The sequence below is a fragment of the Phocoena sinus genome, chromosome 2, assembly GCF_008692025.1.
Source record: "Phocoena sinus isolate mPhoSin1 chromosome 2, mPhoSin1.pri, whole genome shotgun sequence".
Taxonomy (NCBI): Eukaryota; Metazoa; Chordata; class Mammalia; order Artiodactyla; family Phocoenidae; genus Phocoena; species Phocoena sinus.
Genome location: NC_045764.1, coordinates 103,386,263 through 103,400,512, shown reverse-complemented (window position 1 = coordinate 103,400,512; position 14,250 = coordinate 103,386,263). Strand labels below are relative to the sequence as shown.

The window sequence follows — 14,250 nt, the reverse complement described above, 5'->3', positions numbered from 1 at the left end:
CAAGGGTCATAAATCGAGTGCAACCCCCCCCCCCCCTGCACCCTTATCCTTTCTCCTGTACCTTTCTCCTGTATCCTTTCTCCTGTATCCTTTCTCCTGTCCCCAGCCCTTCCCATCCCTGAGGTCTCCCCACCATAGACACACACACACAGACACCGCACACACACAAATCCCCTCTCTGAGCGTTGCCTTATTGGAAGCAAAGTTCTCTTCTCTCCAGGCTTCAAATCCCTGCCTCCTGCTCAGGGTACAGAAATAGGGCTTTTTTTTTTCTTGGTGACACCCCTCCCCACTCCTACCCAGGAAGTCAGCACCTTCTCTCGCTCATTGCAGGAGGGTGAGGGGTCAGCAGCCCTGACCCTGCTGTCAGCCTGCTGTTCCCCGCCCCCTCTCTGCAGCCTCTGTCTCCTTGGGGTCCCTCTGCACCACCCTCAGTGTCTCCCTGCAGGCCTCTGGGGCACTGGCCTGGCCTGTCTAGCAACTTCCCTCACTGTCTTTGCGCTCAGCCCCTGTGGAGTGTGGGAGAAGGTCTTGGGGCTGGAGCTGGAGATCCAATGGCAAGGTTCTGCCCATGGCCTTGGCTATTAAAAGGCTGTGGGACACCCCAGCAAGTCACCTCTCTGGGCCTGGCTTTCCCACTGAAGCAGTCTGTCCTGCCCTGCCTGTCTGCGTCTCCTCAGCACACCTCACTGCCCATCCGCCATGGCCCCAACTCTTCCAGGCCCGTAAAACCTGCTCTGCACTGACTGAAACCTTTGGCCCCAGAGTCTTATGCTCTTGGTTCACTGGTAAATTCTGATTCCCCACTTCAGAGCCCTCAGTCAGGCTGCTTCAGGTGGCACCCTGCCCTGAACGTGTGGCCTGGACCAGTCCCAACCCCAGGGAAACCTCATTGAATTTCCTAAGTGATAGAAGTGGTAAACGTGTCTTGATATTCATAACAAATCCCTTTCAACTACACCTGAGTTTGTTAATAGTTAACTTTTGGAAAATACCTAAGGATGGGGGCTGGTTGCTAGGGGAACCAACTATGTGATTAGAGGGTTGGAAATTTCAGCCCCATCCCACTGACCTCTGGGGAGGGGAGAGGGATTGAAAGTTGAATAAATAGACAATGGTAACTAACACAACATTGTAAAGCAACTATACACCAATAAAAATTAATTTTAAAAAATTACCAGTGGTCAGAGCTTTCCTGTCAGTGGTTGAGAGTCAGCCTGCCGATGCAGGGGACACGGGTTCGTGCCCCGGTCCGGGAGGATCCCACGTGCCGTGGAGCGGCTGGGCCCGCGAGCCATGGCCGCTGAGCCTGCGCGTCCGGAGCCTGTGCTCCGCAACGGGAGAGGCCACAACAGTGAGAGGCCCGCATACCGCAAAAAAAAAAAAATTACCAGTGGTCAATGATTTAATCAATCATGCCTATGCACTGAAGCCTTCATCAAAACCCAAAGGGCAGGGTTCAGAGAGCTTCTGGGCTGGTGAACACATGGAGATTGGGGGAGAGCAGTGCCTGGAGAAGCCATGGAAGCTCTGCGTCCTTTCTGCATACCTTGCCCTGTGCATCTCTGCGGAGCTCTGTGAGTCTGAGGAGGGGGCAGAGAGTCTGAAGAGTCCTTGGGGACGGGATGGAGGAGAAGTGGATGGGGTGATAGATTCAAAATTTCCCAGCCAGCTGGAGAGAATGGGGTCTGCCTGAAGGAAGTGCTCAAAATGGCCCATGGATAAGATGAGCGAGAAGAAATTCTCCTCATCGGGCACCGGCTGAAAATCGCATTTGGGTGAAAACAGAGAAACTCATTTTGTGAGCATTTCCCCTCTGAGGTGGTGGCAAATGTGATGGGGGGAAGATTTCTGTCCAGCTGTGCAGAAGCGCTTGTGGAATAGCAACAACTCTTCCTTGGAGAATAGGCGAGCAGCAGAGAAGGTAAGACAGGCTGTCATCTAGTGCACCCAGCTTCAGGAGGGAAGATTTCAAACAGTTCCAAGAAGAGTCATGATCCCGTGAACTGAGACGCTAAAAGGGAAAATGACTCAGGAGAGTTAGGAGACTGTCAGCAATGAAATCCCAGCTACAGATTCACAGATGAGGCTTAGGAGACATTAAGGAAGCTGAAGAGCCTGGGGAGGCCACAGGGAGCTAGGATTTCAGGCCATTTCTGAGGGTGGAGGGAAGGGCATCCAGCCAAGGGCAGATATGCAGGAGGGACCAGCCCAAGAAGGATGTCAGCAGAACCCAGAGAGCTGGGGAGGCAGAAGGACAGCTTTGGGCTGTGCTTGGGGCAGCGGGGGATGCTAACAATGACAGGAAGAACACGACCCCATCACAGTCCATGTGGTCTGTCAGAGGGGCTAGGGGAAAAAACACAGGAGTGAACAGAACCGAAGTCGTAGGAGAATAACAAAACCAGAGATGAACCTCAAGGCATTTTACGAGGTCTGTCCCAGATCCTGGTGAACCAGGTGGCAGGATGGCTAAGTGGACTGCAGTGGGTTAGAACATCCAAGCCCATGGAAAGCTGGTGGGAGGGTCCAGGTTTGACAGGTACAGCAGATTCATCTGAGGGACAGTGAGAAGCCCTCATCTAGGAAAGGTGGAGAATCTCAGTGGCAGGTACGGTCACCAAAGAGGAGCATGACCACCAATGTACGTCCCCACCAAAGGATGTGAAAAACATAAACTGTTGGCAGAGAGCAGACACCTTACTATGCTTGACTCTTACCACAAGCAGAGACTTAATCACACAGCTCTACCCCCAGAGCTTGGAACAGGGCCTGGCACATAGCAAGTCCTCGATAAATATTTGCCAAATGAATACATGCAAAAGGGACGGGAAGAGAAAAGAGGGCAGAAAGAGTGTAGGAACCAGCTTTAAAAGCACACAGGCCAGAAAGGAGCATCACAGCGCATTCCAGGGGGCACGTGGTCAGCGCCTGCTTTTACAGTAACGTCAGGAGGGGAGAGGAGGGTCTTGGTGAGGGAGCACTTCAGACCCCTCAGCCAACTCCCAGGGGCAGCCTCTCACCTTGTCCCCCACCTGCTCACTGGCACCCAGGGTGCTCCCCACCGGGGGGGCTGACTGCTGAGCTGCACACCAGGGAGTCGATGTCCCCACAGTGCTCCAGGGCCTGGGGGGATGGGGGGAAATGAAGGGCTGGGTGAGCCTAGAGATGGCCTGAGGAGGCCTCGTCCTCCCTGAGCAACCCTGTGCATGGGACATTGAGGCAAAGCTTGCTAATTAGGGGCTTCCCTGGTGGCTCAGTGGTTAAGAATCCATCTACCAATGCAGGGGACACAGATGGGTTTGAGCCCTGGTGCATGAAGATCCCACATGCCACAGAGCAACTAAGCCCATGCACCACAACTACTGAGCCTGCATCCTACTAGAGCCCACGTGCCACAACTACTGAGCCCGTGCGCCACAACTACTGAAGCCCACGTGCCTAGAGCCCATGCTCTGCAACAAGAAGCCTGCGCAGTGCAACAAAGAGTGGCCCCCGCTCGCTGCAGCTAGAGCAAGCCCGCATGCAGCAGTGAAGACACAACACAGCCAAAAACAAATAAATAAAATAAATAAATTTATTTAAAAAGCTTGCTAATTAGATACCGTCTCCAGCAGGAGTGGTCACAAGGCTCCTGTGAGAACCAAACTCTCAGTGAAGGTTAGTGCCCTGGACAGGCCCAGGGGTAGGCTCTCCGGGGCTGAGGGCCTCAGGGGAGGAAACCCCTCTGGGGACTGGGGATGGAGAAATCCCTTTAGATCCCTCCTCAACCACAGATCTCCCAGGATGGGTAGGAATGAGGTCCTCCCATGAACAGACCCCTTTCCAGAGAGCCGGTGTGAGCAGTGAGGTCCGCCCGGTTAGACTGTGAGCAGGTGTGGTCTCAGACCGCCTTCCAGGGCCTCCAAGCCCCCCTCCTGGCCCCTATGCCTCCCAGGGCTGAGCAGGCAGGGTGTTCTGCACACTCTCCTCCCTGTGTCCTTCCACCCCCGGGGCCCCTTGCTGTGTCCACCAGCTGCTCCTGGTCTCTGCCTTCCCCTGTGGCACATGGTGCCCACAGTGCTCAGCCCCTCCTCCTGCAGCGCTGCCACCGCCAGGCCCGCGTTCTGCTGGGCCAGACGCTGAGCCATGGCGAAGCCAATCCTGCGGTGGAGATGAATGGAACAAAGCCTCAGCTCCTCGCTACTATTCTCCTTCCCCCCCAGCCCTGGAAATCAACAAGGCTGTGTCCTGCTCTATAGCCCCGAGGTCCTTTTGAGCAAGTAAGTGTCCCTGTGAGGGGTCAAGACCCACAGGGCAATAGGATACTCACCCATCAGTGGACCCTGTGACCCCGGCTACCTGATTGGCCAGAATGCCATTTTGTTCTATCCCGCTGCTGCTCAGTTGCACAGAGAGCCCGGCACAGGGACGGAAGAGGCCCCGGGGGACCCAGGCCCTGCACGGTGGCCGGTGACTGGTCTACTTCCCACTGAACTCGGCCCTGGGGGAAAGAATCAACTTCATTTATCACTGACGCCGTCAGCAAGAATGGTGATGATCTGCCCCCAGCTCCTCCGGACAGACAAGGCCAGTGGCAGAGAGTGGGAAAGAGTCGGGCCAGTCAGGGTGAATTTCAAACAGGTGAGCCTCAGGTCAGGGAAACTTTCCTGAAAATTCTCTCTTTATAAAAGGGGCAAATTAGAATGTGAGATCCAGAATTAAGTAGACATGATTGTTTTCCCATTCACTCCATAAGCAAGCACCGAGCCCTGGGCAGTAGATGCCGGGACCCCTGGTGAACCGTGGCCCCCAACCTCCACCTATGGAGCTTCCCAGTAGAGTGAGAATGCCAGATACCAAACTAATAATTACACCAATTATCAATTTTAATGAGCTGCTTATAGTTGAAAAAGTAGAAATCAACGAAAGTCTCCGTCAAACCTGGAGGGAGTATAAGCACAGCCACTTTGGAAAATGGTTTGGCACTGCCCGGGGAAGTTGAACGAACAGCCCTCTGACTCTGCACTTTCACAACCCAGGAGTGCTGTCACATGTGCACCATGAGCCTTCACACGAGCGTTCACAGCAACATGCTTTGAAATAGCCTCAAACTGGAACCAAGCCCAAATGTCCATTAATGGTAGAATAGATAGACAAATTGGGTTGCACTTATATAATGGAATAGTATGCAGCAATGAACATTAGTGAACTGAAGCTACACCGAACAACATAAAGAAATCTAAAAAATGATATCATTGAGGGAAAAGAGCCAGGCACAAAATAATCCTTTATTATGTGATTCCACATACACAAGTTTCAAAAGCAGGCAAAACCCCTCTATGTTGTTTAAGAATGCAAACAGGTGTTAAAACTGCAGAGAAAAGCAAGGCAGTAATTATCACAGAAGTCAGGAGAGTGGATATTCCTAGGGTAAAAGAGGGGGGACGACCGGGGAGTGGCAAACTGAAGGGTTTCTGGGATGCTGTCTGTGTTCCATTGTATGACTACATGGTGTCCACTAAGATATGTGTGTCTTGGGGCAGGGATAAATTAGGAATTGGGGATTAACAGACATACACTACTATATATAACATAGATCAGCAACAAGGACCTACTGTATAGCATAGGGAGCTATATTCAATATATTGTAATAACCTATAATGGGGACTCCCCTGGTGGTCCAGTGGTTAAGACCCTGCACTTCCACTGCAGGGGGCGTGGGTTCGATCCCTGGTCGGGGAATCCCTCATGTGGATCCCGCATTGTTCCGCATGCCTCACAGCGTAGCCCAAAAAAAAAAAACCTGTAATGGAAAAGAATCTGAAAAAGAATACATATACATCTATATGTGCATACACATATAGATATATATATAATTGAATCACTTTGCTGTACACCTGAAACATTGCAAATCTGCTATACTTCAATAAAAAAGGTTTTAATTGCGGGCTTCCCTGGTGGCACAGTGGTTGAGAGTCCGCCTGCCGATGCAGGGGACACGGGTTCGTGCCCCGGTCCGGGAAGATCCCACATGCCGCGGAGCGGCTAGGCCCGTGAGCCATGGCCGCTGAGCCTGCGCATCCGGAGCCTGTGCTCCACAACGGGAGAGGCCACAACAGTGAGAGGCCTACATACTGCAAAAAAAAAAAAAAAAAAAAAACGGTTTTAATTAAAAAATAAATTAAAATTTTCAAAAAGAATATACCTCCACAAGAAAAAAAAACATATGTGTGTCTTGCATATGTATATACATACATATATACTTTTTCTGTATTTGTTATATTTCACAATCAAAATGTTTAAAAAGTAAAGATTATCTGCTCATGGTAAATTTTTAAATTCAAGTGGTTCAAAACTAGTTCAAAACCTAAGTCTCCCAGTTCTCTTCTTGGAGGCAAATTTCCCAGTGTCTCAAACACTTTCTCAGAGATGTTCTGTGCAAAGGGCTTTGTTTGAAACAGCAAGCTTTTGTGTATAAACGCTCAATCCACAAAGGTTTTCCTGGGAGCATGCTGCCAGATGGTGGAGGAAGCAGAGGCTCAGTGGACTCCTTGAGGGCAATGCCACTTGCTCCCTCTCTGGGGCCCCAGAGCCTTGCCGGCCCTGAGTCCAGGGGTGCTCGTCAGTCCAATACATTACAGGGGTGCACAGCTCATTCTGCTCAGGCTGGGAGAATCATCACTAGGGAGGCTGCAGATAAACAAGACCTGGAAGGTGAAGGGAGGTCTGACGGGGGAAGCAGCAGGATAGGTGGTCTGTGCTCTGGTCCAGGGCACAGACCGAGAGGAGAAGCAGAGGGGTGTGAGTGTCCACTGTGTTTGGGAGAGAGCAGGGTCACCTCTGTGCCTGGGGAACAGAGAATGGAGGACTCCTGGTTGCAAAAGCTGACTGGTTCCAAATGCCTGCATGATGACTCCTCCAGGCTGTGCTGAAGTGAAGCTCTCTGAAGGGCAGCTGTGAGGAACCCAGGCAGCCAAAGGAGCCCCAAGCCAGGCTGCTGTGTGGAGACCCACGCACCCAGCTCACCCTTGGGAAGGGAAGAGGTGTGCCACCCTAGCTATGCGCAGGATGAAGACTGGTATGGGAGACTCAGAGAGGAAGACATTTCCCTGTGAACTGCAAATACATCAGGGATGCATGCCTAGGGGACTCTCTTTCCACCCAACCCCAAATTTCCCAGCTCCGGGTCAGTGTGAGCCCAGAGGCTCCTGCCTCCCCTGTGGTGAGATTCCCGTTTGCTTTCTGGAGAGCCCTGCCCCTTCTTGAATCTAGCAACCTGATTAGCTTCCTGCCAAGGGAAGTGGGGAAGGCATGGTTGGAGCAAAGCACTGTTGAGGATACTCAAGGACTTGGGGTGTACTTTTTGGGCAAGGCAGTGCCAGGGAGCTGAAGAGAGGCAGGCTCTGGCCACTCTGGGCCCAGGGGCCAACGGACATGCCCTTTCAGGAGGCTCTGGTGTGAGCTGACTCTGTCCACAGATCTTCATCAGTTCCAGACCTGCTCTGGCCACTCCATCATAAAGGGACTCTGGTTACTAAGCAACCCCTGCCGTACCTACTGCATCTCCCCTCGTTCCTTAGCAACCTTTGCATAACTCAGTTCCCTGGAGTTAGGTGTTGGTATCTATACATGATAAGAGAATAGGTGCTGCTCAGGAATTGTGGAGAAATTTCAGATGAAATATCAATCTGTATCAGTGTCATAGTGTCATAATGAAGGTGACCAAATGCTCTGCTTTGGGAGGGACAGCCTTTGTTTTCAGTTTATGTCTCTTCTGGTACCCTATTTCCAAAAACACCCTTTGCAGGTCCTACATCTCCTTGCTTTTTTATCCCAGCTGCTTTCACTCTGTTTGCTCTCTCTCTCCCATGCTCTCTCTCTTCTCTGCAAGGTCATATTTACAGGCTTTTATTCAGAGGGATGAGGGATTTCAACTCCTGATGGTTTTACCTTTCTTAAACAGGACACCAGATTCTAAACACTATTCTGACCCCCAGGGGACTCCTCTCCCCCTAGCTGTGAGCACAGATTAACCCCATCAAGTGTCGGGGGAATCAGTCTCCTTGGCTGGGAGGGCAGCAGGAAAAAGAGGACTTGCATTTTGTCGGGACAGGACATCCCCTGCTGGAAGGCTGGAGTTATAGCACCTCTGAGAAGCTGTTCCCATCTCTCAGCAAGCCGGCGTCCTACAACACTTCTTGCTGTAAGGTGGTTTGCCGGAAAGCTGCCCTACTTGTAAGGAAAAGCAGATCCAGGCTATTGCAGGTGAAGTGCGGAGAGACCGGTCAGGCCTCATCTATCTCTTTTTTTTTTTTTTTTTTGCGGTACGCGGGCCTCTCACTGTTGTGGCCTCTCCCGTTGCGGAGCACAGGCTCCAGACGCGCAGGCTCAGCGGCCATGGCTCACGGGCCCAGCCGCTCCGCGGCATGTGGGATCTTCCCGGACCGGGGCACAGACCCGTGTCCCCTGCATCGGCAGGCGGACTCTCAACCACTGCGCCACCAGGGAAGCCCTCATCTGTCTCTTTTGGTTCCCCTTCCTGTTCAAGTCCCCCTAGACCAGGGCCTGAGATTGAGTGGCTTCCAAAGGCCCAGGCTCTGGCACCCTCTCCCCTCATTCATCTTTACTTTGAAGCAGTCAGCTGGGCCAGAGTTGAATGCAGGTCCTGGGAGCTTGGAGTGGCCTCTGAACCTGGCATTGCCCACTCTGATTCCCCTTTCCATGCTGGTCAATTCAGATGCCCAAATGTGGAAGATGGGAAGTCAAATGGACACACCTCAACCTAGTCCCAATGTTGAGGTAGGTGGCCTTCTCTTATCTCTTGGGTCCAAAGAGATAAGAGAATGGTAAAGGAAAGAAAACAAAGACTAGGGAGAGACGTACAGTCATTAGAAACATCGAAAATCAGGAAAGAGAGGGAATTCCCTGGCGGTCCAGGGACTCCGTGCTTTCACTGCTGAGGATCTGGATTCAATCCCTGGTCAAGGAACTAAGACCCTGCAAGCCACATGGGAGATGTCAACAGAAGCTGCATGATCTTGGGTGTCTGTTCCCCTCTCTGACTCCATTGGCACCTTGGTAAGAAAAGTTGAGCTAGGTGATCCTAAGGGCTCTGATAGTCCCACGAGCTTTTTTATGACAATCAGAGAAGAAATCAAGACTGAGCTGCAGGGACTTCCCTGGTGGTCCAGTGGTTAAGACTCCAAGCTCCCAATGCAGGGGGCCAGTTTCGATCCCTGGTTGGGGAACTAGATCCCGCATGCATGCCGCAACTAAGAGTCCATATGCTGCAACTAAGAAGCCCACATGTTGCAACTAAAGATCCTGCATGCTGCAACGAAGATCCCATGGGCCACAACTAAGACCCAGTGCAGCCTAAAAAAAAAAAAAAAGACTGAGCTGCAGACAGAGCCCAGGAGAAAGAAGCACCAGCACGAAAAGTAAACAGGAGTGAAGGTGGGCAGTTCCGGCATCACGAACACCAACCTGGGCACAGCATCCCTGCCCTTAGGCGGCGTCAGCTCAGCCTCACCTGGCTGTGCTCATGGCTGTCCTGAGCACTGGTCAGGGGCCCCTCCGCCGTGGAGCCTGCAGCTGAGTGCGAGAATGTGAGTAGGCAGCAGGCTGGGTTTCAGGCACTGCTGTTTCTATCTGAAAAACTCAAGGATTCATGGACTTTACAGTCCTAGAATTAAGAAAGTTGGAGGTGAGAAAAGGCCTCCCCCACACAGCTGGTGAGGAAGCCTCAGGAGGGGGAAAGTGTAGGAAGTACTTGTCTGAGTGAAATTCTGCAGAATACTGCACAGACCACTTACCAATGACCCAGTCGTGCCAGTCCAGCTGTTCCCAGACTCTCACACACAACAGAAGCGGACAGACCCGTGGGTCCAAGCAGGCTCAAGACCCCACACTGGGCGGGGGGTGGAGGGGAGTGAATGAAAGGACAGGCAGCCTATAGGCTCAGCTGGCTGGGGACGCAGAGCTGAGTACAAAGTCAGCACCAAAAAGAGACCATAGACCTCAGTCCTAAAGCCAGTGATCCCACCCTTCCCTGTTATATCGGGCCCCTGGCACCATACAGGACTAATGGCTGCAGAGCTGCAGGTGCCCACTACCCAAGCTGTCACCTGGGTCCAAATATTTGATGAGCACCTGCTTCACATTGGAACCTAATCCCCAATGTGATGGTATTTGGAGGTGGAACGTTTGGAGATGCTTAGGTCATGAGGGTGACCTTCACTGTGTTAAGTACCAAGAATATCAAGACACTGAAGGCCTAATCCCTGCCCTCAATAAACTTACAGTCTATTAGAGGAGTCAAATTAATGCAGTGCAGGGTACTACTTGTCAAATGGAAGGAGGTTTGAGACTCAACCTCAAACCCAAGGAGAGCAGAGGATAAGCCACGTAGAGATGCCTGTGGGATTTTTCAGAGGAGGTACCCAGGCATATGGGTAAATCGTTCTGGCACTCTGGAGAGCAAGTTAGTAATCAGAAGAATGATTTGCAAACTCTTGATCATAGGCAGAAGCAGCCTCATAAAACGGATGAGATATTCCAAGAAAGTGAATAATGTGGAAAGAGAGGACAGCCAAAACTGGAAATGTGGTTGCCAGCCTCTGAGATGGTCTCTGGGACCCCTGTGGGCTGGCGTTCACTACCTTGTATAGTTCCCTCCCACATCATGCCTGGCTTGGCAGAAGTCGTGGTACGTCACTTCTGAGATTAGGATATACAAATCTGAGCATTCCGTCTTGGGCCCTCGCTGTTTCTTTCTTTCCCTCTTGGATTAGTCCTGGCTGCCATGTTGTGAGCAGCCCTATATGGCAAGACCCACGTGGCAAGGAACTGAGGGCTGCCAAAAACCACATGGTTTGGAAGCAAACGTCTCAGCCCGAGTTTTGAGATGACCGCAGCCCCAGCTGGGAGCTTAACTACAGCCTCACCAGACACCTTGAGCCAGAACCCCCAGCTACACTTCTCTCATTCCTGACTCTCAGAACCTGTGAGATAAATTTTTGAGCTGCTAAATGTTAGGGTAATTTGTTATGCAGTAACAGATAACCAGTACAGGAACCTTGGAAAAATTTACCTCATTGAAGAGATAGAGCAGAAAATCCTAAAATATAATATTTTTTAAAATAATATAGTCACAGTTAAAACAGTGTTGTATTGATACTTGAACAAACAAATCAAAGGAACAGAAGGGAAGGTTCAGAAAGAGATACAAACACACTTGAGAATTTAACATGTGATAAAGGTGGCATTTTGAATCACTGAGAAAAAAGATAGATGTAGCAATAAATGATGTTGAGACAACTGGGTAGCTCTCTGGGGAAAAAGAACTTAAATTAGACCTGTGCCTTTCACACCACACACCAAAATACATTTCAGATGTATCAAAGATTTAAATATAAAAAATGAGACCATAAATACAAAAAATTACAGGAATCTTTTTTGCTTCTGTATGGAAAAGAAAACTACCTAAGCCAAGCCAAAAGAAAAGTACAACTTAGGGCTTCCTTGGTGGCGCAGTGGTTAAGAATCCGCCTGCCAATGCAGGGACACAGGTTCAAGCCCTGGTCCAGAAGATTTCACGTGCTGCAGAGCAACTAAGCCCGTGAGCCACAACTACTGAGCCCGCGTGCCTAGAGCCTGAGCTCTGCAACAAGAGTAGCCCCCGCTCACCGCAACTAGAGAAAGTCCGCGCACAGCAACGAAGACCCAACGCAGCCAAAGATTTTTTTTAAATTAAATAAATTAAAAAGAAAAGTACAATTTATATAAAGTTCTAGAATAGACAAAACTAATATATGGTGGTAGAAATCAGATCAATGGTTGTCTGAGTGTTGGGGCACAAGGGAACTTTCTAGGGTGATGGAAATGTTCTGTATCTCAATTGGGATGGTGGATACACAGATACAGACATTGGACAAAATCCTAGGGACTGTACACTTAAATTGTGTGCATTTTATTTTGTCAGCAGTATACTTCAATAGAGTCGATTTGAAAGAAAGAAAGAGGGAATTCCCTGGTGGTCCAGTGTCTAAGACTCCTCGTTTCACTGCCAAAAGCATAGGTTCAATCCCTGGTGGGGGCAATAAGATCCCACAAGCCGTGCCGCATGGCAGAAAGAAACCAGGGCGTGGGGGGCGGGTGGCAGGGAAGAAAGAGAGAAAGAAAGAAGAAAAGAAAAGAAAGAACGAACTGAGGGCAAACACCAGTAGGTCTGAGTTTTTTAAAAAACAAGATTTCTCCATGAGACTTGTTAGTCCTGGATCCTGACCTACACTCAATCCGTTTCCTCTCTAGTGGTGACCCTTCCCCAGCTTCTCCTGGGCATAGATGATTCAAAGCTGATTTCCTACAGAATGGGAGATTCTCTTCACAGAGTCGAGGTTTATATGAAGCACAGCATCACTTTGCTTTGGTCTCTATACCAGGTTGAAGCATCCTCCAACCTTTGTTTCTGGAATGGTGCTGTCGACTGAATGTCTGTGTGTCCCGCCCCCCCCCCCCAAATTCATATGTTGAAACCTAATCCCCAATGTGATGGTATTTGGAGGTGGAACGTTTGGGAGATGCTTAGGTCATGAGGGTGGAGCCCTCATAAATGGGATTAGCACCCTTATAAGAGAGACTCTAGAGAGGTCCCTCACCCCTTCCTCCATGAGGACACAGTGAGAAGACAACAATCTATGGACAGGGAAGAAGGCCTTCACCAGACACTGTATCTGCTGTCACTGTGATCTTGGACTTCCCAGCTTCCAGAACTATGAGAAATAAATGTTTGTTGTTTAAGTCATCTAGACTATGGTATTTTTGCTATAGCAGCCCAAGCAGACTAAGACAAGTTGGTCAGCTGGTTTAGTAGTTAGTTGATTTGTTGTTTGGAAGGTTGGTTGGTTCACAAATTGCAGAGATGATAAAAGCAAGAGAGATTTTTCTATGGGCAAAATCTGAAAGAGAAGGAAAAGAAGGGGGGAAAAAACCTTAAAAAGAAGAAAAGAGGGACTTCCCTGGTGGTGCAGTGGTTGAGAATCCACCTGCCAATGCAGGAGACACGGGTTCGAGCCCTGGGTCGGGAAGATCCCCCATGCCTCGGAAAAACTAAGCCCATGGGCCACGACTACTGAAGCCCACACACCCTAGAGCCCGAGCACTGCAACTACTGAAGCACGCACGCTCTAAGGCCCGCATGTCGCAACTGCTGAGCCCTAGTACTGCAACTACTGAAGCCCGTGCACCTATAGCCCGTGCTCTGCAACAAGAGAAGCCACCTCAATGAGAAGTCTGTGCACCGCAACAAAGAGTAGCCCCTGCTTGCCACAGCTAGAGAAAGCCCACGCACAGCAATGAAGATCCAACGCAGCCCAAAATAATTTTTTTAAAAAAAAGAAGAAGAAGAGAAAACCCAAAGAAAGAAAAAACCTAAAGGTCTGTACATTTGAGGAGGATATTGACCATGGTGAAATTTCTTAAGACAAAAGTGAGAAAAAGAAGAATTGGGGAAAGTGGCATATATACATTCCCCTGATGGGGAAGAAAAGAGATTATGGAGAAGAAAGTTCTGGAGTGACCTTTTACCGCCTCAAGAAAACCCCCTCAGTAGCCAAGGCCTTTGGTAGCCATGGGGTAATGTAGAAACAGGGACCTGCTGGAGCCCAGAAGCACAGGACATAGTACCAATCTCATGGTGACTACAGAAGAGTTATGCAACCTAATGCCAAAGGCTACATCTTGTGAAAGCTTATATGTATTTAAAAGCAAAAATTCCCATTGCAACATTTTATAACCTCCCTCCAATTCATTCCCTGCTCATCCCTTTCACCACAACATCTCACAGCCTTGGCAAGCTGCAAGGCATTTATCAGGAGAAGACTGAGTTTGCCAACATTTCTTTGCCCCGATATCCTCCTCTCAGAGCTTCTTATCTTATCTTCTTCCAGTGAGCTCTGGCTCACAAAGATGTCCATAGTGCACCAGCAAGCTGACAATGGATCTGGGTTCTACTCCACAACTTGGCACCTAAGGGTCATCCCCCATATCCCCTTTATGAGACTGACAAACAGCAAATTTTAAAAAACAGATGCCCAGTTAAATTTGAATTTCAGGTAAACAACAAACAATTTTTTAGCATAAGTATGTCCCAAATATTGCATGGGACATAATTATACTAAAAACGTATTCCTGGTTTATTTGAAATTCATACTTACCTGGGTGTCTTGTATTTTATCTAGCAACCATACCCTTTCACCCTAGTGATAA

At 49.8% G+C, this 14,250-nt stretch overlaps 1 protein-coding gene across 1 annotated transcript in view; it reads right to left on the bottom strand.

Annotated features, from left to right (window-relative positions):
- LOC116748598 (dehydrogenase/reductase SDR family member 2, mitochondrial-like) overlaps positions 1-9,528 on the bottom strand; it is a 160,572-nt gene extending 151,044 nt beyond the window's left edge. Inside the window, 2 exon segments of the mRNA XM_032621729.1 lie at positions 4,313-4,438; positions 9,515-9,528. Coding sequence (XP_032477620.1) covers positions 4,313-4,438; positions 9,515-9,528 — 140 coding nt within the window.
- Between the last annotated feature and the right edge of the window lie 4,722 nt (positions 9,529-14,250).